Raw genomic sequence first — 26,741 nt, 5'->3', positions numbered from 1 at the left:
AGTTCAACCACCTCACTTGGCTCGATTGGCTTGAGCAATCCAATTGGCCAACCGACGACTCAAAGGGTCCATTCGGACTTTTTGCCGGATTCACTCGCCTCAATCAACTTGTTTGACTCGCATCACATTAACATTTTTGGATTGATCGGTAAACTGATAGATCATGTTCAAGTCCCACAACACTAAATGCTACCTCTATCCCCTTACCCTTTCTGTGATAGAAAAAAAAATTAAGATAAAAAAGAAAAAGAATCAGTGTTAGTGATTCATCTGAGTAGCTGTAGGATAGAGTGAGTTTTCCCTCGTCGCTTTGAAATATGACCTTTCCGCACTCGCCATTCGATTTTGGAACATCCTCCATTCCTTTCGGCACCGCGCTCTCACCTATTTGAAAGAAGAAAAGTAGAGGCCAAAACTCATCAACAAGATAGATCCAAGTTTGAGGAAATGCATGAAGAAGAGAACAAGTTTCTAATCATACTCCTTCCCGTTCTGGTTTTCCATTCAGCTTCAGGTCCTTGAACACATCAAAAGAGAATTTGTTTTGTTTTATTTTATTTTTGAACAGAAGGCATCAAGATGTTAGGAGATTGCTATAGTTAGCTCACAAGTGTTTTTCTAAAAAATATCGCCCGACCTGGTTTCCAAGTGTCAGAACACCGTGATGAACAATCCATTGTGCATCTACTACGCCAATTTGTTCGTGAGCCAGCTAGATAGAAGATCAATGTAGCATTAGCTAAAGTAACAAGAGAAGTAGAGGCATATGAAACGTATAATGAAGAGTAATGATCCTCCAAATACCTCGACACATCTTCTAAGGGCAAAATCAAGACCCCATCCATGGACCAAGTCATTCTATTGCAGTAAGGTTATTAGGATTAAGGCAGGAGGATTGTGGTTAGATCATTAGGAGAACAGGAGGAGGTACCTGAATCATATGCCATGTGCAACGCCAAGCATCTCGGGAAAAAACAGGCGCCATTATCTCGACAAACCTGCACATGAAACACAACAAAAGTGGAATGATGTTCATTTTAGAGGAGCTAAAAAAAGGCAAGGGTTCTTACGAAGCACATGGCGGTAGATGAGGGTCAAAACACCATCCAGGTTTCTCTTCAGTTTCCCTGTTTTGAAGTGAGAATAGACCGTCATGTAGAATTTTTATTTGTAAGCAAAAAAATTGGCTATAAGATCAGAAAAAAAAAATATATCAATTGATTTAGATAAAACAGGACAATAACTAGACCAAAATATAACAGAAGCAAATTTATCAAAGTAAAGCTCACTTGTGAACTTCTTTGTCCCCTCTCCTCTTTGTCATTTGCCATGTCAAACCTTTATTTGCTTCTAAGCCAGGCTGTGAAATTTCTAAGCCATGTTTCTTTACCAGTTTAATGTATCTGAAATAATCCATCAGTTTTCATTTGCTAGGTGTACTAAACTTAGCATGCTTAAAGCAAACCAAACAACTTACTCTTCCGCATTAAAATGCTCAACTCCAAGATCTTCATCCCAAATAAATATGTAGTCATACGGTGCCACGATATCAGGGTGCAGAAAGCGCTTAGCAAACCACCTTGAATGAATTAGGAGAATAAGAATACGCAATATGTTTTTTACCAACCCATCTTAAACGAAGTTGAGACTCGTAAATTACCATTTAGTTTGTTTTCTTATGCTAATGTGAATTGCCTTCTTTGACCATTCAAATTCATCCCACTCACTTGCCCGACCGTCATAATGGAACAGCATGATTGTAAAATTCTCTGAGAACTGCGACATTGTGATTCTCAGGAATGAAATACAAAGTATATAGATGCACATAAGTTGCATATAAGCATCCACTGTAAACTCACACCTTACTGAATAAAACAAAATTCAAGCTTATCATGAGACCTCTTATTTCAGATCAAATTCCTAGAAATGACTGAACAGAATAGTGGGAAATTCCTACGTACTTGGAATCACAGGCAATAGTTCGTTATTAATAACATAAGAAGAATTCTTTTCTTTTGGAATAGGGTATATTTCTAATGGCAAACATTATCATGATCTTCAGAAATCAAGGATCATACAAAACCTAAAGTTTGCGAGTCTATTTTTCACCAACAAATGATGAGTGGTTGAGTGAATGACATTGATTTATTTTGGAAAGGAATATGGAATGAACAACATAAGCGCAGCGTCAAACATTTGAGCATGGACAACCAATGACAATAAAGAAACTAAAATGAATAGGCATCATTCTATACCAAATTTATTAATGATAACAAAGTTTTGTAGGTTCCTTTCTTTTTGGCCCATCAATAATATATAAGTTAAATAAGGTAGCAGTTAGAAACTAATCGATTGTCAACTCTGTTGCTCTACTAACCTTTTTAATAGCTGCATCAATATTTTTTTTCTGGTCATATCCAACTGTGAAAGTTACAAGGTACTTCTGTTGGATCTGCAAATCCTGAATTTCAACCAGTGTTAAGGAAATTGAAAAAAAAAAAAAAAAAAGGTACCAAAATTTTTGCAGAAATATTTGAAGATTGCTATTCGTCAAATTCAGATTGCTGGTCTGCAATGGCATAAGCCGAGTTGAAGTAGAACAATCCTTTCTCTTGTTTGGTCGTTTTCCAAAAATATTTCAAGCACAAGTCAGCAAGGCACAATTATTATCTTTTACAAGTTAAAGCAACTAAGTCATATACTCTGAAACTCAAGCAATTATAGGCTAAAAATTGTGTTTTTCAGAAGCTAAAATGAAAAGGCGTACACCTCTGACATAAAAGGTAGTTAAATTAAACAAATATTGTAAGAGATCAATAATTCACAATAAGGATGACAACCTACTTAAATGATAATAGCATGTCATAAAGTCTCACCGCTGTTGTAGTCACATGACTTTTACAACTGTTGAGCACTTGACCTCAATAGCAACAAAATGAGCACTTGACCTCAATAGCAACAAAATCAATTTAAATACTTCAATTTTTTCTTCAAACAGAGAAATGCAACTATTGTGTAGAAATCAAAAGAATCATCAAGAAAACCTGTTAGAATGAATGTTTTGTGCGAGTTTCTATGTTCTATCCACATTTTATAAAAAATGAATATACAGAAATGTAAAATATTCAAGCAAATAGCATACCTCACTTGGATCGCCCCATAACCTTCGTGGGTAGAGATCTGACTCAGATACTATAATATCCGGTGGTAATCTTTCTGCACCACGAAGATTTGTAGAAATGTAGATCTAGGGCATTATACATTTTCAGAAGTTATGGTCGTACATGGAAAATGAAGAGTTTTCTTAAATTATAGTTGCAGCAAGAAGGTTGTTATATGTTGTGCAACATAGTGGCTTGCAATTTAGCTGAAGCTGAGGCATTGATCATTTAGATGCAATATACCAATATGTTCTGTTTGAAAAATAGTGATACCAAGTCAAAACAACTGAGCTTAACAAAAATTTTACATCCATATATATCAATTAGTTTAACCACAGATAATTTCCTCTCTTTATTCACTCTTCTCCTTTATATCCTCTGTTAAGAAGATCACTGCTCATCTTTTTCTCTCCAAGAACACTAGTCATTCTTGCTTATGGTAATTGATCCTTGAGGGGTCCAAAAAACTTGGTATTAGAACCACCCATGGTGTGATTCCTTAGAATGCCACAAAAATTCTTATAGTGTGGCTTGTAATTCCTAAAAGAATCCTATAAATTATCAAAGTTAAATGGCCAAAATCGTAAGTCAGACAGTTTGGCACCAATGTAAAAAAAAAAACTACTTTGGTCATTCCAACTCCACTGCCTCCTAAAAAAGGATGCGTCAAAGGTTAGCCCTGCTACTGGTTCACAAGCAAAATAACAAAACCTGACAGAAATCTGAGACCAAACTTCAGATCAAAGTAGCAAATAAAGAACTGAACCAATTCTTCTCCTTTGTCCGCATAAATAAATATATTTAGGCTGGTGCCAGACATTTCTTTATTTCCTTACCTATTTTTAATGAATTTGGACAAGCTTAACAATAATAAAGGTATTGATATAGATTATTGTGAACTATACTGGAAATCTGATTTACAATTTATAATATAACAAAATTATTAAAATAGTGTATGTCCATGCATTAGAATATAACTAAATGTCACGGTCGATTAACTTTTCAAATACCTTTGAAGAATCATCATAAGGTAATATTGAATTGTTCACGTTGCGACTTTGTGCTGAAGCAAAAGCATGGTTCAACAGTGCTTCAGTTGCAAGGCCTGACTTCCTGTCCTCGATATGGGCCATGACGCTACTAGTCAAGCGGAGCTGCTGCCATATTAAGCACATTATGCATACTGCTGTACTACAAAAATGCATTCAACAATACTGAAAATATACCTTTGCAATATTAGATGACGGAAAGGAAATTCCACCAAAAAAACCTAAACCAATTCCAAATATGATAGCTACAGCAAGCCTCATATTCTCATTTGGATTCCTAAGAAAACTGCTGCAATCCATTGCAGGGTGGAGAAACAATGTCAGCCTAAACTTAGAAGATTAGCCAGAAAAACAAATGTTATATACTGCCAATGGACTTCAACCAAAGAATCCACAGACCTGCATGCCACATTTACAGTTTTTGCCATGTCTTTTAAGAACAAAAAGACAAACGGATTATTGCAACTGAGAGATGCTCCACATGGTTCAAACGGTTCATGTTTATTATGAGTTCAACAAGACAAGTGGTTCTTCGCGGAAATCTACATTTAGGAAACAGTCAAAAATAGATAAAACTGTTGCAGGTTTCTCTAATCCAAAAGTGATAAAGTTGCTCAAATTTCAAACATGATATAGAGAAACAAGTTGAATCAGAGGGCAATCTTAGATTCAACTTGGAGTTTACTTTATACAAATTACTAATATTCATGATATAGAGAAACAAGTTATTGGAGTCTCAAGAAAATTCGATAAGGACATGATTTGTTCAGTTGCTACAGTCTTTCACATTGCTACAGTCTTCACTTATTTGTCAACTTGGAGATGAAATTACTCACCAGTCACCACTTATGTTTGTGTGAGAGTTCATGTAAACTGGATGGTCAAAGCTTTTCCAAAGTCTAATCTGGTATATGTTGGAGCAATCTCAATGGTCTGTGCGACCATGTGTTTTGGTGTTTAGGCAAAGGGTTTAAGTTAGGTTTACCCTGTTATTTGATAAATGTATGTGAGTGTGCAGGTTTGCAGGATACACATATGACTCAGCTTGATGGCTTCGGGTCCGGTGAAGAATAGAGCATCCGAGGGACCGTGGACAAGGTAGCAAGGACAAGGGCCGAGAGAAACGACTTCAAGGCATACGCGAAGGACGACATTGGGTACGAGCCGCGAGCTTGGATGCATCCGAGGGATGAGAGTCAAAGGAAGTAGGCTTGAAGCCAAGAGGTCAAGGCTATAAAGAAGAGTCAAGTGAGTCGTGAGGGTATGAGTGCATGAGAGATTATACTCGGAGAAAAATCTTTGGGGGGGGTATTGTAGCAGTTACTGTAGCATGCAACTAGTGCACTGTAGTAGTCGACTGGTGTACTATAGCAGTTGACTGGTGCACTGTAGCAGTCGACTAGTAGAGAGTTGTTGGGCTGGTACCAGTCGACTGGTCCTTCAAGGACCAGTTGACTGGTAACGGTAAAACAGTAGGATTATTTTCTTCCAAGTTCTATAAGAAGGAGCTTGGGATGACCGACCAAGATGACGAAATTAGACTTGGTTAAAGCCTAATTAGTAGTCAATAAGTGCTCAAGGTTTCCCTTGTGTCCAAGTGTCTTTGGTGAGTGTTGTGGTAAGGTTTCTCCACCCATAAGAAGATTTGAGCTAGCCGGAGTTTCCAAGGACTAATCCACCGACGGATTGAGGGATCGTCCACCTTACGGACAGTCGTGGAGTAGGAGCAAGTTATCTCTGAACCACGTTACATTAACGTGTTAGCGGTTTTCATTTCCTTTCTAATTGTTTTTAGCTTTTGTATTTGTATTCGTATTATTGCATTTCCGCTTGTGCACTAACGAATACATAGGAAGCTATCGAAGTTGGGGGTGCCGTCTATCCAACCCCCCTTCTAGCTGGCCACCGATCCCCTACAAGTGGTATCAGAGCCGAGGTCGCACTTCACCGGACTAATCGCCGAGAAGAGCAAATACAAGAAGATGACCGGCTTGATTGAACCGCCGAAGTTTGAAGGTGGAGGCTTATGGGGCATAACTTATTGGATGATGAAGATGGAGGTCTTCTTCGACACGGATTGGGATACCATGATGGTGATCAAGGAACCATTCGAAGTCCCGAAAGACAAGAAAGAAAAGAAGCTCCGACCATGACATTGGATGGAAGAGCAAACCACACGGTCAAAGGCAAACGATAAGGTAATATCAATTTTGGTAGATATTTTGCCTTCTAACGTGTTAAGTGATGTAGGTGAATACAAGAATGTCCATGAATTGTGGAGCAAGATAAAAAAGGTTCAATGGGAAGAACCTACACAAGAAGAAGAAGAGCCCAAGGAGAAGGGTTTAATTGCTCAAGGAGAGGAGGTGGAGCAACTGGAAGTTGAGTCATGCTCAACATCCGAGGAGGAGAAGGAGGATGAGGAAGCATCATCAACATTCTTAAGGGTTGAAGAAGAATCCAAGACGAATGAAGAAGAGGTCTTGGAGGTCAACTTAGTGAGCGTCTCCACCGAAATCAAGTCAAAGGACCACATCATGTGCTTCGGGTGCAATGAGAAGGGACACTACAAGAGTAGGTGTCCATTGAGTAAGAAAGAGGTAACTCCTAAACCTACTCAAATTATTTTAGATACTAATATAGGTTGTAGGAATGATGGTGCCAAGAAGAAGAAGGAGAAGAAGCACATTAGATGCTTCACGTGTGATGAAATGGGGCACTACCACACCAAATGCCCAAGGAAGAGAGAGCTCAAGAAGTTAGTGCATTTGAGGATGTGGGAAAAGAAGTGGAGGAAAAATGGAGGCTCATGTCAAGGGGGAGCTCCAAAGGTAAAGGGTAAGGTAAACCCTAGTTTAAATTTAAAGTCAAACTTAAATTCCTCCATGCATGCTAAGATAAATAATTATTATCATTATGTAGCAATGAAAAATTTTGGCTTTAAATATCATGATAGGAGTAAGGTAAACGTAGATCATAACCCTAGGAGAACCATTCATGATAAATCTAGGCATGATAAATCTAAGGAGAATCTAGGCAAAAATCCAAAGAAGGAAAGACATATGCCTAGAAAAATGGGTAGGTCTAGAAATGTCCATGGTGGACATGTTGACTCTAGGTTTAAGAACCTAGAAAGGGAAAATCAAGCTTTGAAAGCAAAGCTTGATAAGTTAGAGAAAACCCTAGAAAGATTCAATGTTGGATTTAAGGATTTAGGTATGGTGTTGGGTAGTCAAAGACCCAACAATGATAGATCAGGTCTAGGATACCGATCTAGTGTCTCCAATGCTAAAGAAAAGTCTTATGCTAGGGTTGCATATGATTATAGCAAGGATAAGCCAATAAATGGCAAGAGAAATCCATTTAAAGGTAAGGTTAAATTAACCAAGGACAAGGTATCCAAGGTTAAGAAGGTTAGTTTTGTAGGCCAAGTGTCACCGGAGGTGCACCGATGTGGCCTAGCAATTGTAGATGAGTCACCTAGGGAGGTGGCTAAGGCTAAGGGCTCTAGGGGGAGCTCAAAGAGTTAAATTGGGACCTATGGCCAATGGATCTCAGGTGGGTACTATTTGGGAGTCTAGAGAAGCCATGGAGTGTGCCAAATGGTTTAGAGACGGACTTGAGTCTCAAACCTAGGGATTTGGCATACATGATTTGTGTTTCATGCAAGAAATATGACATTTGGGGTCATATAGCATGATAATTGGTTTTGGATGTGTAGATGTCATATAAACCAATGCTAGGGATGCATTATGGGTTGGTATAGGCAAATACATCAAGAGAAAGCCAAAACTAGGACTTTAGATCAAGGTTTAATTGAACCATTTAGCTAGTTTTGGATTTTGTGTCAATCTTGGGATTGGTGATAAATACATTTTGTAATGTATTTTTTCCAAGTAGACACTAGTAAAACAGACCTCTCCACAAAATTTGAAAATTTTTGGAGGTCTGTGGAATTTCTAGTGCATTTCTGAAGTTGGTCAGAAAAGGCTGATTTTTTCAGAAATAGGGTACCAGTCAACTGGTAACAGTGCTTTTGAGCACAGAATGTCTCTGTAAACTCATTTTGCTGATACCAGTCGACTGGTAACAGTAGATTTCGAACATAGAATGCTTCTGTGTGTTGATTTCAATAAGGGCAGTCAACTGGTACCAAGGAACAGTCGACTGATACTAGCCTGATAGTGTTTTTCAGCGCTGTTCTTGATCATGTCAACTCGTTTAGATGTATAGGATCCATGGGGGATAAATGCATGATACCAGCCTGATAGTGTTTTTCAGCGCTGTTCTTGATCATGTCAACTCGTTTAGATGTATAGGATCCATGGGGGATAAATATATGAGTTTAGGGTCAGTTTGGACTACAAGTTTTCAACAATTGGGATATTCGGGTCCGGTGAAAAATGGAGCATCCGAGGGACCGTGGACAAGGCAGTAAAGACAAGGGTCGAGGGAAGTGACTTCAAGGTATACGCAAAGGATGGAATTGGGTACGAGCCGCGGGCTTGGATGCATCCGAGGGACGAGAGCCAAAGGAAGTAGGCTTGAAGGCAAGAGGTCAAGGCTGTAAAGAACAGTCAAGTGAGTCGTGAAGGTACGAGTGCATAAGAGATTGTACTCGGAGAAAAATCTCGGAGGTACTGTAACAGTCAACGGTACTGTAGCACTTACTGTAGCATGCGACTGGTGCACTGTAGCAGTCGACTAGTGTACTGTAGCAGTCAACTGGTGTATTGTAACAGTCGACTGGTAGAGAGTCGTTGGGCTGGCACCAGTCGACTGGTGCAAGGACCAATCGACTGGTAACGGTAAAACAGCAAGGTTGTTTTCTTCCAAGATCTATAAGAAGGAGCTTGGGATGGCCAGCCAAGGTGACGAAATTAGACTTGGTTAAAGCCTAATTAGTAGTCACTAAGTGTTCAAGGTTTCCCTTGTGTCCAAGTGTCTTTAGTGAGTGTTGTGGTGAGGTTTCTCCACCAACAAGGAGGTTTGAGCTAGCCAGAGTTTCCGGAGACTAATCCACCGATGGATTGAGGGATCGTCCACCTTACGGACAACCGTGGAGTAGGAGCAAATTATCTCCGAACCACGTTACATTGACGTGTTAGCGGTTTGCATTTCCTTTCTCATTGTTTTTAGCTTTTGTATTCGTATTTGTATTATTGTATTCTGCTTGCGCACTAACGAATACATAGGAAGCTATCGAAGTTGGGGGTGTCGTCTATCCAACCCCCCTTCTAGCCGGCCACCGATCCCCTACAGTATCCTCCATTGACAATATACATTGCAATTCCCTCCCTCATTCTATCAAAATATTGGAGATCAAGTTCATAAAATGACAGCCATCTGGACCAAGAGGGGCCAATTGCCTGTTCAGAAGACAGCAAAGAGATCCCCAAGAATAATTCTTCTAGTAATCAAGATATGATTCCATTGGAATGATTTGTTCTCCAAGGTTATCAAAATTCTTCCAAAGTCTAAATGAAAAACTTATCAAATTCTGTCCCAAAACAAAAGTTGTCTGTTTCAAGAAATACTGCAGACGAATTCATCGTGATCACATAACCAATGCAGCCATCTTGCTAAAAGCAGTAAAATGGCAGTTGAGTAAATAATGAGTAAAACATTCTCACCAGAGGCCGGAGAAAAACAATTTTACTAGAAAAGATAGTCACATTTGTCTTGTTCTTCCATTGAAATAAAAGCAACCATTGAGAATATCTATGACTCTCTTGAAACATCCTGTTCATTGACAAATTTCACAAGCTCAATGGTCTGCAAGCAATATAAGTCATCTTGTAACTACATATATGAATTTGCCCTCCTGAGTGGAACAAAGTGTGAGGTGTGCTTCAATGAAATCATTAGTTTGACAACCTGTATTTGTCCTCTTCCCTGCTACATGCATCATAACAGGCTCATGTTTAGAAGTTAATCGTTCTCTCTTACCATATCTTTTCAAATGCCTGCAACCCAGAATACAGAATAGAACAACATACACATTTTCTAATAACTGATGGCCATTTCAGTGTAGTTGCATCAAAAATCTGCGATGCTTCCTCTTGCTGAAACCAGGATCCATCCTAAATCATTTTTCCTGAGAAAACTAGATGGCACATTAAGCACTACTTTCAAGTGTATCAGACAATGAACCCACTCTGAATATTTTCTGCTCTGTTGACAAATCACCCTCCCCTATTGACATCACTTCCATTTTAAATTGTCCACTTGATATGTATGTGCAGGAATTTTTTCTGACTTCTATTAATGAAGAGCTTCTCTTTGTAGTTTCAACTATTTCTTACTTCTCTTCATACCCAAATTTGAAGGCACTAAGGATGTCGATTTCAGATCAATCCCACTTAAAGATTTAATTATTAAGTTCATTTCAATAATTTTGTTCTTTGCCTGCAAAAGTTTATTCCGGATTTGATTAGTCCATGCCAATTAATTTTATAAAGCGCCAGAATAGTGCAGACCATGTATGTGTGCCTATAAAGCAATAAATTGGTCATGTGTCACAGGTGAGGACTCTGGTATTTAAGCTGATTACCAAAAAGTATTTGACAATGTTAAGCAGAGTGCTATGATCCTTTTGTTTCTCTCTCTAAGAATCTTCCTAACCACATGGATCAATTGCATGATCAGTACTATCATCTCCACAGTCTAGGGTGTTATGATGGTTAATGGAAAAATTGGTCCTTAGTTTCATCGAGGGCTTTGGCAAGGGAACTCACTCTCCTCGTATCTATTTGTGCTTCTTACTGATGCTTTGCATCATTTTTGCTTGGCATTACACAGTGTTTTCAGATATTTCAATTTGTGGATGACATGCTTATCTTTTCTAAAGCGAACTTATCAGCTGTTGGCAACCAAAAAATACTTATTTCTACTTTCTAGGCTTTCAGTGGGGCCTGAAAATCAATAAGCTGGAAAATCTCACTTTCCAATAATGGATCTCAATATTCAGCTGGCTGAGGCTATTGCTTAGGCTTTTGATGTCACTCTTACTCTACCAATCAAGTAATTGGGTTTTTTAGCTTGGTACTAACAAGCAAAAGAGAGTATTGAGACAAGCACTTGTCAAGTGGCTTCAAGAGAATATAGCCTTAGCAAAAGGCATTTCTAGGTGGATAACATGTGCTTATTAATAATGTTCTAACCAATATTATTGTCTACTCGACACAAATGTGCCTCATCCCATCTTGGGTGATTCAAAAGATAAGACAACAATTGAAGATCATTCTTTTGGAGAACCTAATTTAATTTCATCTATGTAGCTTGACACCTTGTGGCTTGGTATCAAACTTGTCAACCCACTGAAATTGGTGGTATGGGAATACTCAATATGAAGATACGTAACCTGGGTTAGATGGTGGTGGATTTACCTTTCTGGCCATTAATCTCCTTGGGATTACCTAGCGAACAATATATACCTCATATCTAGAATAATATTTGGTTGCTCCAAGATTTTTGCTTTCTAAGCATTTCTATGGCTGCATTTTCAGCTGCACGCATTGGTTACTCAAATTATTGTCATCTTTTTTCCCCGCACCACATGACTACCATTACCCATCAAGCTGAATTCAAAAGATTTTCTGTTAAAAATAAAGTTCCAATTTATCCACAATGTCTACTTTGCTCATGTAGTAGATAGTGGAGGAAACTAGTAGTGCACATGATTAGAAGCTACCGTGATCTCAGAGATGGTAATGAAGCTTCCACGACCTATTTGAGACGATGGAGTAGCTCAAGACTTCCATGAGATGTCCGAGATGCTACGAGCTTCTGCTAAATGACAACTCGATGAGGTTAGGCCTTTAAGGTTTTTGTTCTTCCTTTTGTTCCTCTGATCTTCTTCCTTTTTTCTACTCCATTCCAATTCCAATCTCCTAGCATGTCAATGTCTTCTACGCTATGTGCCAGCACTTTCAACATGACACCAAAATATCTTGTTTTGGCCAGGGACCAAAACTGTAGCTCAGAATGAGATTTAAAATCTTCAAATATTTATGACTATAATGTTGGCGCAACCTTAGGTCAAGGTTGACCTGGTTGACCCGACTCGAGTTGACGTGACTCGAGTTGTATTTTGATGTTTGACTTGGGAAGATTGTCGGTGCAACCTTAGGTCAAGGTTGACCTAGTTGTGTTGCATGTTGATGTTTGACACTCGTGAGAGAGTTCTATTCTTGATGTGGGACAAGAATAGATGTTTGGGAGATTATTGGTGCAACCGCAGGTCAAGGTTGACCTGGTTGACCTGATTCGGGAAAAGTCCAAGTATGGAGACTTGGCACGGAAAAGTCCAAGCAGGGAGCTTGGCACTGGAAAAGTCCAAGTATGGAGACTTGGCACGGAAAAGTCCAAGGCTTGGCACGCGAAAAGTCAAGTATGGAGACTTGGCTGGAAAAGTCCAAGTATGGAGACTTGGCAAGGTCCAAGCAAGGAGTTTGGCACGGGAAAAGTCACGGTGAGTGAAAGGAAATCTGGTGAGTGAATCCGGTGAAAATCCTAGTGAGTGAAGCTAGGTGAAGGTGAAAATCACGGTGAGTGAAGCCGAGGCGGTGAGAAATCTGGTGAGAGAATCCGGTGAAAATCTAGTGAGTGAAGCTAGGTGAAGGTGAAAGTCTGGTAAGTGAAGCCAGGTTGGAAAATCACAGTGAGTGAAGCCGGTGAAAATCCTAGTGAGTGAAGCTAGGTGAATGAGAAAGTCTGGCTGGGATGTTAGGCGGTGTGAAATCTGGTGAGTGAAGCCGGGTGGAAAGTCTGGTGAGTGAAGCCGGGCGAGGAAAATCCAGATGGATCGGGGATGATCGGACTTGTTGAAAAGTCCAAGTAGGTCGAGGGTGATCGGATACTTGACACGAAGAGGAAAATCCGGATGGATCGGGGATGATCGGACATCCGGTGTGGAAAAGTCTAAGTGGGTCAAAGGGATTGGCCGACACTTGGCGGGAGTGCTAGCGGTCGAGGGAGTGGCCGGATGCTAGGCGTGATGTACCAACAGTCGAGTTTGACGGATGTTGGTGTGGAAGCCTTAGGTTTAGGGTGAGAAGTTTGGATCGGAACCGACGTCGACGGGAGTAGAGCTTCTACCGTCGACGATCATCTTCATTCGCCGATGGTTGCTAGATCACAACGGTAACCAACGGAGCTCAGGCTGTCTTCGGTCGATGAGTTGCTGATCGGTGGAGTTTGTAGTCGATCGCCGAAGGTGCTGTGGCTAGGGCACGGTGAAGGACCAGATCTCGCGTCGTCTCCCAACCGATCAACTTCCTGTTTCCTCTCCTCGCACTGGTCACAGTGCGATCCACCTCTTCACGATCGGATTTGGATCAAGAGACACCATCGAGGAGCGATCTTGGAGGTAGGGTGTCGCTAGATCTATGTATTGGCTAGATTAGGGCTCTTCTCTATATTTATCCTCGCTCTCTCTTTGATCTGTGCTCTAGAACCATCGTCGGAGAGGGATCTTGGCTGTCGGCTTCAGATTCTTGGCCGAGATCACGAAGTGCTCGCTAGGGAGCAAAGCCGAGCATGTGATTCTATTCTGTGTTCTTGATTCTTGATCGCCTGAGATGTGGTGAGGTTTCTCCACCCAGAGGAGTATCTATTAGCCGGTTTTCCGGGGACTCATCCACCGACGGATTGGTAGGCTTCGTCCACCTTACGGACACGCCGGGGAGTAGGAGTTCATCTCCGAACCTCGTTACATCGGTTTGTTTTTCTTCTCCTTAGTTTCTTCCTTGTATTTCCGCTGCGACTAACCCTAACTGTAGGAAGAACGCGAGAAGTTGGGTCGGCTATTCACACCCCCTCTCTAGCCGTCTGAAGGATCCCAACAAGTGGTATCAGAGCGAGGTTGCTCTTCATCGGATCAACACCCGTGGGAGCAAAGCTAGAGATGGATCTCTATGGAGAAGACATCACCATTCAACCCTTCTACGAGTCTCACGACAACTTCACATATTGGAAGGTAAGGATGATGTATTTTCTTAGAACTAATATGTTAAATTGGTTTTGTGTACAAGAAGGGTTTTCCCCTCCGATGGATGAGGAAGGAAAACCTATCAAGAAGAAGGAGTGGACGAAAGAGCAAATCCGACAATCCGAAATCAATGACGAGGTAACAAAAATTATTGAATTTGCTTTACCTAATAATGTTTTGTGCAAGATAGATAGGTACAACAATGCGAAGGAGTTGTGGAACAACTTGGCGAACTTCCGTGAGGGGAACTCCACTTCAAGCCGTGAAGAGGAGCCTAGTGAGCAAGTAGCTCACATCGTGGAAGAAGCGATGGAGTTGAGGGCTCGACATTCGAGGAAGAAGAGGAGGAGAGTTCTTCTTGAGTTCGGAGCAAGAAGAAGAAGCTACTCGGGAGGGATGAAGAAGAGAGCTGCATCCACCCTCAACCCTAGGTAACTCAAGCGATTTAAGTTCAATTAAATTACATATTATGTGCTTTGAGTGTAGGGAGTGGACATTACAAGAGTAAATGTCGAAGAGGATGAAAGACTCCACCGCGAAGGTCGAGGAAGCCGGGTCCCGAAACGCAAGGGCAGGAGCACGTCGTGTGCTTCCAATGCAAGCAAAGGGACACTATAGAGTCATTGTTCGAGCAAGGACAAGAAGACGAGCACGTCGATGGGGAGCTAAGGCAAACCCTAAGGTATCTTTTAAGGCTCGTTCGTGCAATTCTAGTAGGATACATGCTAGTAATTTTGTTGCGTTAGTCGATAATGATAAGCATGTTAACACTAGAAATCAATACATGTGCTTAGGTGCTAAACATGTCGACCTAGATAGGGATACTACTAGGAATGCTAACCCTAGGATTAACACTTCTAAGGTTAAGGAAAACCTGGGTGAAACCCTAAATCAACTAGACACATGCCTAGGAACACCTCGAGAAAGAATGACAAATCAAAACTTGAGGTATTAGAGAAAGAAAATCAAGCCTTAAGGTCGAGACTTGACTCTCTAGAAAAGACTCTTAAGGATTTGACTCTAGGGTCTAGGGTCAAAAACCCAAGTCGAAGGACAAGAAAGGTTTGGGTCACAAACCTAAGTCCCAATTGGTCAAGCCCACTTATCATAATGTTCCGTTCGATTATGGAACAAAACCTAGGGCTAGGAAGACCACTACCAAGGTGACAAGGGAAGTCACCCCTATAGTTGACCTTGATGAGACCCAAATGACCAAGGCTTTAAAGCCTAAGAGGGTCATTAGGAGGGTTGCTAGGGAAGTTATCCCTAGTGAATATTTAGTGAACCCAATGAGCTCTAATAGGTATTGGGTTCCTAGGAGCATCTTCTCTACCCCATAGATGGGTTAGAGAGTGTCAACTCCAATAAGAAGGGTAGTTAACCCAACTTTGAGGAAATTGACACTCGAGGAGCATTTTCAAGGTGTTTGGGAACCTTTGAAAATGAAATGGAATAATCTTTGTCATTCACTCCTTGGAAGAGTAAGTTGTGCCAAAGTGAGAATATATTAATCTTACTTTAAATTGACACAATTTGGAAAAACCTAGAGAAATATCAAATTGGGATTTTGATATTCTCTTAGGTAATCAAGGCAATCCGGGCCTTAACTTTGAAGTGCTACTCTTGTAGAATTTTAAATGGTATAAATCAAACAAGAGATCAAGAAATGTCAATTTGGGTTGTGACATTTTCTTGGAGCACTTTGGGCAATCTAGGATTAGAATTTAAGTTAGCTAAGTGATTAAGGATACTTAGATAGGTAATCTAGGTATTTTATTTGTGTTAACTTACCATGGTTGTTTGCCATATGTCATGTCATGACATCATATTTAATTTATGATCATTTGAAATGCCATGATAATGCTTAGGTTATTATATGTCATGTGTTAGTTTAGTTTCAAACTTTATGCCATGACATCATGACATTGGCACATGTTTTTACTTATGATATCATTATATGCCATGTCATCATCTCTTGCATTATAATCAATAAAATTGATTTAAGGACAAACATATAATTTGATATTGAGATCAAATTGATGTTTAGAAAATGCATGAGAACTTAGCCTAAGTTGACCTTAACCCATATCTCACATCAAATTGACTTGAATGTGGTTTGATACACCTTAGATGTGTGTGAGATATTAGGATCATGAGTTAGGATCGAGGTGCATAGTTTTGTACCTAGATGAGCCTAATTCAAGAAAAGGAGGATCATAGGGAAAGCTTGTGTACAAGTCATATACATCTAGCCTAAGATTATGGTCCTAAATTGAAATGTTTTAAAGCATTTTAAAATTGATTTGAAAAACTTTGATGAAGCTTTCTAGTGATAGCATTCATCGTTGAACATTGTGATACAAAGTTGAGTTAAACTTGAACTATTTCAAAGTTTTTGAACTTTGTATCAAGATTGAAAAATGGAAACTATTTTCATAGAAAATTATTTTTCCGTGATAGTATATGGTATGAGGAGTGTATCCTCAAAATTTTACGATTTTGGAATTTTCTGGAATTTATTAGGAGTTTCTGAATTTCGGAAGGAAATCAATCTCGATTCGAGTGTGGATCGGTCCGGACCGATCCGGGAAGTTCTGATCGGTCCGGTGGCCGTCGGTGGCAATCGATGCGATCGGTGGGCGTGGATCGGTGCGGGGACCGATCAGGATTCGATCGATGCGGGACCGATCGATGCGTGCGGTTCGATTTTCGTGTTGATGCGAAATTTCATTGGAAGTTGGGTTTGTGGATTTAAAGGTTTAAAACTCGCGAGACATTGTTGGTACAATGGTCGAGGGGAGTTGACCTTTAGGGAAGTTTACCTAATTGTCGAGGGGAGTTGACTTTTGGGGGAGTTTTTACTCGAAAGACTTTTAAGGATTAGTGATATGGGATTATCACTAAGTTGATTATTGAGTTTAGTATCAAGGGAAATTAAGAGTTTGAATGAAAGGTATGGGACTTTCATTGGAAGAAACTCTTGACCTTGATACCCTCCTTTCTCTTTTTGTGTGTCAAGGGAGAGTGTTCGTTGGAGAATTATTGGAGAACCCGAGTTAGGTTATCGGGTTAACCTAAGCTAGGAAAAGAATGTCGAGGAATGTTCGAGGAAGAACATTGGTAATCTTTTGATGTGTGTCGAGGGGAGGTATTGGAGAACCCAAGTTGGGTTATCGGGTTAACCTAAGGGGAGAATGTCGAGAGAATGTTCGAGGAAAGAACATTGGGCGTTGGAAGATGGTTGGAAAACCTAAGTTAGGTTATCGGGTTAACCTTGTTATGGTTTTGTCGAACATCAAAGGGGAGATTGTAGTGCCCTTGGGTCGAGGTTGACTGGTTGACCCGACTCGAGTTGGCGTGACTCGAGTTGTATTTTGATGTTTGACTTGGGAAGATTGTCGGTCTGACCTTAGGTCAAGATTGACCTAGTTGTGTTGCGTGTTGATGTTGACACTCGTGAGAGAGTTATTCTTGATGTGGGACAAGAATAGATGTTTGGGAGATTATTGGTGCAACCGTAGACCGAGTTGAGTTGACTGATCGGGAAAAGTCCAAGTATGGAGACTTGGCGGGGAAAAGTCCAAGCAGGGAAAGTCAGTATGGAAACTTGGCACGGAAAAGTCAGCGAGGGAGCTTGGCGCGAAAATCAGTATGGAGACTTGGCTGGAAAAGTCAAGTATGGAGACTTGGCAGGGAAAGTCAAACAGGGAGTTTGGCACGGGAAAAGTCACAGTGAGTGAAGCCGGGCGGTGGGAAATCTGGTGAGTGAATCCGGTGAAAATCCTAGTGGTGAAGCTAGGTGAAGGTGAAAATCCTGGTGAGTGAAGCCATGGAAATCTGGTGAGTGAATCCGGTGAAAATCTAGTGAGTGAAGCTAGGTGAAGGTGAAAGTCACGGTAAGTGAAGCCGGCGTTCGGGAAAATCACGGTGAGTGAAGCGGTGAAAATCTAGTGAGTGAAGCTAGGTGAATGAGAAAGTCCTAGCTGGGATGTTAGGTGTGAAATCTGGTGAGTGAAGCCGGTGGAAAGTCTGGTGAGTGGCAAGGCGAGGAAAATCCGGATGGATCGGGGATGATCGGACACGGTGTTGAAAAGTCCAAGTAGGTCGAGGGTGATCGGATGCTTGGCACGAAGAGGAAAATCGGATGGATCGGGATGATCGGACATCTGGTGTGGAAATCTAAGTGGGTGAAGGTTGGGACACTTAGCGAGTGCTTAGCGGTCGAGGGTGGCCAGATCGTCGATCCACTGCTCTTGGCCGGCCTTTGTCCTCGACTCTTCTCTCTGGCTCATCTCACGGACGAACCGACGTCGACGGGAGTAGAGCTTCTACCTTCGACGATCATCTTCATTCGCCGAAGCTTGCTAGAGCACAACGGAAACCAACGGAGCTCAGGCTGTCTTCGGTCGAGGAGTTGCTGATCGGTGGAGTTTGTAGTCGATCGCCGAAGGTGCTGTGGCTAGGGCACGGTGAAGGACCAGATCTCGCGTCGTCTCCCAACCAATCAACTTCCTGTTTCCTCTCCTCGCACTGCTCACAGTGTGATCCACCTCTTCACGATCGGATTTGGATCAAGAGACACGATCGAGGAGCGATCTTGGAGGTAGGGTGTCGCTAGTTCTATGTATTGGCTAGATTAGGGCTCTTCTCTATATTTATCCTCGCTCTCTCTTCTGAGCTTTGCTTTGGAGCTCGTTGGGTGCTAAAGCTTCGCGTGAGCTTCTTCCTGTTCTTGGTTTTCTAGCTAGGCTTGGATCCGAGAAGCTGCTGCTTCACCAGGGTTCCTGCTGACTTCAAGAAGGCAAGCAAGTGTTGTTTACATTTCTGTTCTTGTTTTCTTGTTCCTATTTGTACTCCTATTGCTGTTGCAAAGATTGTGGTGAGGTTTCTCCACCCACAAGGAGTATCTATTAGCCGGGTTTCCGGGGACTCATCCACCGACGGATTGGTAGGCTTCGTCCACCTTACGGACACGCCGAGGAGTAGGAGTTCATCTCCGAACCTCGTTATATGGTTTGTCTTTCTTCTCCTGTTTTCTTTCTACTTTGTATTTCCGCTGCGCTAACCTAATCGTAGGAAGAAACGAGAAAGATTGGGGTTGGCTATTCACACCCCCCCTCTCTAGCCGTACGAAGGATCCCAACATATAATACTGTTAATTAGCTGAATATCTGTCAGACCAAATGGCAACGGAATTGTTTGGATTGCTAGCTTTAACAGATCTATGAATCTAGATTGGCTATTACTCCTTTTTCTTCAAAAGAAAATAATAAAGCAAGAGCCTAGAGAAAATGAACAAAAAAAATTAGTTATCTGCCCAGATTGTTTATTCAGGTACTCTACCATAATATCAGTCAGTCTTAATTGTCTCCCTGGGCAGATTTGAAGTTTCTATCATTTGGACAATCTTGTAATGGTCAATTCTTACTTAACTAATTGGTCAACTTTGGTGGATTAAAATATCTCATCTGGACGAGTTCCAAAGAAAGCCAATTATTTTCATAAAAAATCGAAGTCTGAGTCCTCAATTCATTCAAGAGTTCAAGAATTCGAGAGATTTGAATAAACGTAAGGTTCAGAAAAGAAAGTTATATAGATACAACGCAAAGGGCATAATTATCCAAAGACCAAAAGGCAAATAAACAAACAAATAAATAATTAAAACGATGTCAGCGATCAGCAAAGGTCAAACTCCGAGTCAAACGTGCTGAAATCATCGGCAGAATGAAAAATACCCCCAAAAATATCTTTTTTCCATATACTTGTGACCATCCTAGAAATCCATACCTCCAAAGTGCTAAAAAGTTTGATGTTTCTCTTACACGCTTACTCTACAACCAATGTTTCCGAAAGAGAAGGGTGGTTAGTTACATTTAAAACACCACCGCCTTCAAGGTCACCAAAAGGGGAAATATTCCAACTTTTGAACAAAGCAAGAACCCTTCGCCATGGAATTAACTTGAGCAACATTTAAAATTAAAAAAAAAAAATTCTAAACAAATACCGGAGCGAAGAAATCTCGCACCTGGGTTCGATCAGCCAACACCCAAAAACAAGAAATTCTCCTCGTCCTCCTCTCTATTCTCCCTTAATCGAGCGTTTTAAAGCAACGCTTCTGTAACGCCTCTGCCACTGCTGCCTCTTGAACTCCTTTCCGCCCGGTCGCGACAAAGAGCAGGGTCACTATGACCCGGAATCTCCTTCCACGCACGCGTTACTCGGTGGCGAACAGGAACTGGCGCTACCGACTTCCATCGAAGAGAATGGAAAGGTAGGTAGGCGAGCAAGGATAGCGGGGAATGGAAGTTGGGGGAGAGCGTGGAATGCGAGTCCGTAGGCAAGAAAGACCGAGGTAAAATCACTCTCTCCTCTCTCTCTCTCTCTCTCTCTCTCTATCCCTTTCTCTTCCTTCTGTCGTGATCTTGTGAGGAACGGAAACGGAAACGACTTTTCTCGTCTTCACTCCACGTGACACGGCGGAATCCCTTTTTTACTTTTCTTATCATTTTAAAGATTCGAACGAAGTTTCAAAATTTTTGATTTGTTTTTGTGAGATTTTGACGTTTAACTACAAAAAATATTATTCAGAAAAATCCTGAAAAGTTACTAATTCCCCTCCCGATGCTCAACCAGCTTGCGTGTAATTTTCAATAATATCTGAGCAAAAATATAATATTTCATTTTCATACGGGTCATAACAAAAAACTATTTTCAATTGTTTTTCATTTATTATTTATTAAACAATCATAAATTTTTGAATATTAGGGATGAATAATAAGTTCAAAATTCAATCGAATTCAAAAATGATTAAATCTATTTTTTTACAAATCAAATTTTTATTATTAATCGAGTGATGATATTAATACTATTAATATTGAACAGTAGAATTTGATTGGTTTTATCAGTCTAGTTACTTCCGATTATGATATAATATTTCGACTTAATCGATTTATTGTATTTGTGAAATTTAAAATCAAAATTAAATTGAATAAATTGAAAAATAATTTTTTTAAAAAAAACTGAATTAAAATTTAAAATTCAAACATGTTAATTTCAATTTAATTGATTTTTTACTCTTTTATATATATATATATATATATATATATATATAATTTTTTAATTAACACCGGATTTTCAGTTTTGGGATGACCAACTCGAATTTATAAAAATACTTACCACAAATAACTATTAATCCAGTTTTTTAGATCAATTATTTATTACAAAAAATTATGTATTAAGACGTCACATGAAATTCATATTCAACCATTTAATGTCATTGCATTAATAAAAATTGGGCGAGTCGTTAGCGTACAAGGTATTATTTGATCTACATATTGGAAATGATAATATTCGAGATTACGTAGGATTATACACGAAAGATCATTTTTTAGCTCTCTCTTCAGCCCTATGTGTCTTATCCCTAAGGAGTCTTCCTCCACTAGCAAGTTTTTTTGGAAAACTCCATCTATTCTGGTGTGGATGGCAGGCAAGCCTATATTTCTTGGTTTCAATAGGACTCCTTACGAGTGTTGTTTCCATCTACTATTATCTAAAAGTAATCAAGTTATTAATGATCGGACGAAATCAAGAAATAACCCCTTACGTGCGAAATTATAAAAGATCTCATTTATGATCAAACAATTCCATCGAATTGAGTATGACTGTATGTGTGATAGCATCTACTATACCAAGAATATCAATGAACTCAATTCTTACAATTGCTCAGGATACCCTCTTTTAGCTTCTAGGTCTATTTCTTAGTTCAAGATCCCTCTTACTAACTGGAATAAAAGAATTAGTAGATCTGTTCCGCCCAAAATAGGAATGGACTGGGGTTATGAACTTATAATCATGGAATCGTGGGATTCGAATCTTGACAAAGGCGAGGTAAATGTATATCTTATGTACTAGTCATTATTCCAAAAACTAGTAACTGTCCATGATTTACCTCTTCTGTGTTGACTCTGGGACGGATTGACAGGACGGACGTATTCATCTTTTGCTGCCATTAATAAAAATTGAGCGTCGATGAAGTCTTATACATCCTCAGTCTAAATCGTATTGGAGTTGGGACCCAAGAAAATTTGGGCATTTATTACTTGGATCATATTCGTAATTTATTTACATATTAGAATGAGTACAAATCAAAATTTGCACAGTACAAATTCGACACTTGTGACTTCTATGGGATTCCTTATAATTTGGATATACTATTTTGAAATCAATCTATTAAGGATAGGTCTACATAGTTATGGTTCATTTACATTAATATCTAAAATACTAAATAATTAAATAAACTACATGAAATAACTAATACATATAACAACAAAATATCATCCCATATCCATATTTATATATAAATATACAGTGAAATTTTTTTTTACGAGTTTTTTTAGACAAGATTTTAGTTTTTATTATCTTTTTATTTATAATAACTATTATTTAAAATAACTATTAGGATTGCCCATATTTATGATCGGTATCCTATACAGCTAAGAAGTGGGCCGCATTAAATGCTTTTTAAGCAGATTAAGCTTAAATTGGTGCGCTGCCAACAAATGAACCTGCATGCTGGAGGCTGGGCTCATGATTCTTAAAGAGATTTATAAAAATTTAAAATTTAATTAAAAAATCGAATTATTATGTGTACGAAATTTAAATTTGAATTTAAATTTTAAAAAATAATAAATAAAAATGTATGATTTAATAATATATTATGATCTATTAAAAAATATATATTTAAAATATTAATAGTACGTTTAATTGGGGATTATTTTTTATAATCTTAATTAAGATAATCGATGATTTCTAAGTAATATTCTATGTCTGACATGTTAGTAAAAAGGACATGTAATCTAGAATCGAAAAATCTTCTCAGCTCTTTTGATTCCGGAATTTAAAAAAAAATTATCAAAAATATCTTCTAATAGGAGAAAAACATGGAAAAAACGTAAAAAAAATATTATATAAAAAGTTTATAAAAAAAATTAAAAAACATAAAAAAAATAAAAAACATGAAAACCCATAAAAATTATAAAAATAAAAGAAAAGTAAACAAATAAAAAAACGTAAAAAATAAAGAAACATAAAAAAAATTTAAAACGTAAAAAAATCAAAAAATGTAAAAATAAAAAATAAAAATATAAAAAAAGGTAAAAAAAAAATTAAAAACAATGTAAAAAATTAAAACGTAAAAAAAATAAAAAGTAAAAAAAAAATACATAAAAACATTAAAAAAAGTAAAGTAAAAAAATAAAAAAGAAAAATGTAAAAAAAAAAATAAAAAACAAACAATGAAGAAAATAAAGAAAAACGTAAAAAAAAAAGGGTTGATTTTGTAATGGAAAGTAATACAGTAAAATATATTTTGTAATGGAAAGTAATACAGTAAAATATTAAACTAGTTTATTAATTAAAATCTTCAAATCAATTTTTATTATATTATCTAGGTTGAATAAAATAATATTTGATTATGTTTTATTCCGTATAATTTTAGTTATGTGATTATTTGATAATCACATAACTAAGATTATATATGATAATTTGAATTAAACATACTCTAACAATTGAGGTGGAGATATTTCTATCAACAAGGTTGGCCCTAAGGTATGTCACTCGGGGCGACGACCAAGGGCCCTCAATTTTTAGGGGACCCTGAATTTTACATACATATATAATATATATTATACATAATTAGATTTTTTTAATAAAAACCTCCAAAAAAAATTTATTGAATTATTTTAACAAATGTCCAAGAAAAAAAGAAGGAAGGTAAATGATCATTTTTTTTCTCTTTTCAAGATTTTATTATTTGTACAACTCTTTCTTCATTAATTTGAGTGTGAATTATGAATGTTAATTTTCTCTTTTCTTCAGGGGGTGTTTGGTTCTTTCCTAGGAATAGGAATCAGAATGAGAATCATTATATTGTGGAATGAGAATGAGTATGAGCATGGATATCACTCTTAAAAGCAATATTTTGTTAGTTGCATATTTTCTATCGGAATAAATCAAAATTTCCTTTTTTACCCTTAAAGGAAAATAAGATAAAAAATTAGATGTAAGAGAAAAATATGATGAAAGAGAATGATGAGAGAGAAAGTGTGATCAGAGAGAATGAAGAGATAGAAAGTGTGATGAGAGAAAATGAGAAAAGAGAGTGTGATAGGAGAGATCATGATGAGAGAATATGAGAGAGAAAATATGATGTGAGAGAAAGTATGATGGGAGAGGATGAAGAGAGAGAAAATGTAATGAGAAAAAATGAGGAGAGAGAGTGTGATGAGAGAGATTAAGGAGAGAGAAAGTATGGTGAGAGAGAAAGTATGATGAGAGAAAAAGTATGGTGAGAGAGAAAGTATGATGAGAGAGAAAGTGTGATGAGAAAAAAAGAGAACAGGGAGTGTGATGGAGAGATTGAGGGGAGAGAAAGTATGATAAGAGAGAAAATGTGTTAAGGAAAAAAAAGGAGGGAGTGTGATAAGAGAAATTGAGGAGAGAGAAAGTATGATGAGAGCAAAAATGTGACGAGAAAAAAAGAGAAAAGAGAGTGCGATGAAAGAGATTGAGGAGAAAGAAAGTATGATGAGAGAGAAAGTATGATGAAAAAAAAAGAAGGAAGAGAGTACGATGGAAGAGATTGAGGAAAGAGAAAGTATGATGAGATAGAAAGTATGATGAGAAAAAAGAAGGAAGAGAGTGCGATGGAAGAGATTGAGGAGAGAGAAAGTATAATGAGAGAGAAAGTGTAATGAGAAAAAGAGGAAAGAGAGTGTGATACGAGAGATTAAGGAGAGAGAAAGTGTGATAAAATGATGAGAGAGAACAAGGAGAGAGAAGTGATATGAAAGGAAAAATAAATAAATATATTTTGATATTTGATATTAAGGGAGAAAATTTTAGTTTTAGGTCAAGGGTATTTTTGGAATAAGGGAATATTTTGATTGATGAAAATAGGGTAATGACTCATTGAAGGGGAGGTACATGGGAATGAGTTATTACCCAATTTCAAGGATTCATTCCCTTATTTGTATTCCTATTCCTATAATCCAAACATTAACAATGACAATCAATGATTCTCATTCTCATTCCCCACTCCTATTCCCCTAAACCAAACACCCCCGAATCTCTTCTAATTAAATTAGAAAAGTTTATTCTCCAATTGAAATTTTAGTTTCATCAATATCATCATTGATCGATATATAAACTTACAATGTAAGTTACCTACTTATCTATATTTTTTTTCTTATTGTCAATATTCAATATTGATTTTTAATATTATATTGGAGCTAATATTTTATGATTTTTCTTACATATTTGAAAGACTCAAAATAAATTATCTCAATTTTAATCATTATAAAATAGATTATATCGATTGCTTCAAGCATAAACCAAGCTTTATTGTTCTTCAACTATTATTTTCATTACTTGTGTTTGTTTTATTATTAGCTTTATTGCTGGTTTTGTGTCTTTTATTTTTACACTTGAAATTGGTAGTACAAACATGTTTTCAAAGAAATATCAACTTTGGAGTCAAAAAAGAAACAAAAGATAAAGAGTGGAACAGATTATTAAAACTCACAAAGGTATTATTTGTAAGTTTTTTAAAGCTAATTCTTCAATTGAAAATTTAATTAATGAATTACAAGAAAAAAGTCAAGAAGAACTAAATGATTATACAACAAATGAACAACAATTGAGTAATCAAGAAAAACTAAATGATAATACAATCAATAAACGAGAAGAATTGAGAGAAAATGATGATCATAATCATGCAACGAATGAGCAAGAAGAATTGAGAGAAGATGATGATAATTGATCCGGTGGTAAGGACGGAGAACCCTCATTGGCGGGAGGTCAACGACACATGGAGGTCAACGGTCAAGGAAGTCAACCCCAAGGTCGTGCCAAACGGACAGAGGTCATGTCGAGCGGACATCCGACCAAGGGTCTCCCGGACCGGACGAAAGACAGCCCGACCAGGGTCGAGTTTCCGACGCTCAAGTAGAGTCTATGGGCCGAGCGGAACGCTCGGCCGAGCCGTATGACAATAAGGCGCAATTCCATCCGAGCACAGAAGCAGGGCTTCACCTCCCAGGCCAAGGTAGGCGCATCCCTGGAAACCAAGAGCGCCGAGCGGCTGGTCCGCTCGGCCCGGAAGCAGGTGAAAACGCTAGGAGACAAAAAGGACAACTGGTAGCTTCATCCTCGAGACACCTGCCGCCAACAAACAGAATGGTCGGCGGCCAGAGCGGACAGAGTATCGTATGGTGGAAGTTTCCACCGTCACATCCGGGATATGCTCGGACGATTGCAGAATGGCGTCAGGCATACTTTTCTGACACAACCCTATTGAGGTATGTTTGGGGAAGCGTGCACGCATTGAGAAGCGTGCCCGCGCCTCCCCGAGGTCCTATATAAGGACCCCTAAACTTCGACGAAGGTATGCAATCTTGATCACTGTAGCCACAGTAATGTTACTCTGCTTCTTCGTTGCCTGACTTGAGCGTCGGAGGGTCGTCGCCGGGAAACCCCTCCCGG

At 38.7% G+C, this 26,741-nt stretch overlaps 1 protein-coding gene across 11 annotated transcripts; it reads right to left on the bottom strand.

Moving 5' to 3' along the window:
• Positions 1-111: 111 nt before the first annotated feature.
• Positions 112-20,664, bottom strand: LOC121970926. Of its 11 annotated transcripts, none has more exons than XM_042521937.1 (15): positions 20,227-20,662; positions 4,610-4,752; positions 4,388-4,499; positions 4,172-4,318; positions 3,143-3,247; positions 2,378-2,461; positions 1,661-1,776; positions 1,478-1,579; positions 1,290-1,403; positions 1,071-1,127; positions 932-998; positions 805-858; positions 638-712; positions 482-517; positions 112-384 (listed from the first exon to the last, which is right to left on the bottom strand). In XM_042521937.1, the coding sequence occupies exons 2-15, from the start codon at positions 4,636-4,638 to the stop codon at positions 259-261; spliced, it is 1,224 nt and encodes a 407-aa protein (XP_042377871.1). In that variant the 5' UTR covers positions 4,639-4,752; positions 20,227-20,662; the 3' UTR covers positions 112-258. The 11 variants fall into 11 exon arrangements, with proteins under 11 accessions (XP_042377871.1, XP_042377873.1, XP_042377874.1 ...); XM_042521939.1 differs by having other exon boundaries at positions 4,388-4,496; XM_042521940.1 differs by having other exon boundaries at positions 4,172-4,315; positions 4,388-4,496; positions 20,227-20,660.
• Between the last annotated feature and the right edge of the window lie 6,077 nt (positions 20,665-26,741).

The sequence above is a fragment of the Zingiber officinale genome, chromosome 4A, assembly GCF_018446385.1.
Source record: "Zingiber officinale cultivar Zhangliang chromosome 4A, Zo_v1.1, whole genome shotgun sequence".
Taxonomy (NCBI): domain Eukaryota; kingdom Viridiplantae; phylum Streptophyta; class Magnoliopsida; order Zingiberales; family Zingiberaceae; genus Zingiber; species Zingiber officinale.
Note: the sequence above shows the minus strand (reverse complement) of the source record. Positions and strands in the feature narration are given on the sequence as shown.

Coding starts and splice junctions, on each gene's coding strand:
- LOC121970926 (XM_042521937.1), bottom strand. CDS start 4,638: ATGGCAAAAACTGTAAATGTGGCATGCAG. Junction 3,248..4,171: donor CTTATGATGATTCTTCAAAG/GTATTTGAAAAG, acceptor ATAATGCCCTAG/ATCTACATTTCTACAAATCT. Junction 518..637: donor TTCTGACACTTGGAAACCAG/GTCGGGCGATAT, acceptor GATGTGTTCAAG/GACCTGAAGCTGAATGGAAA.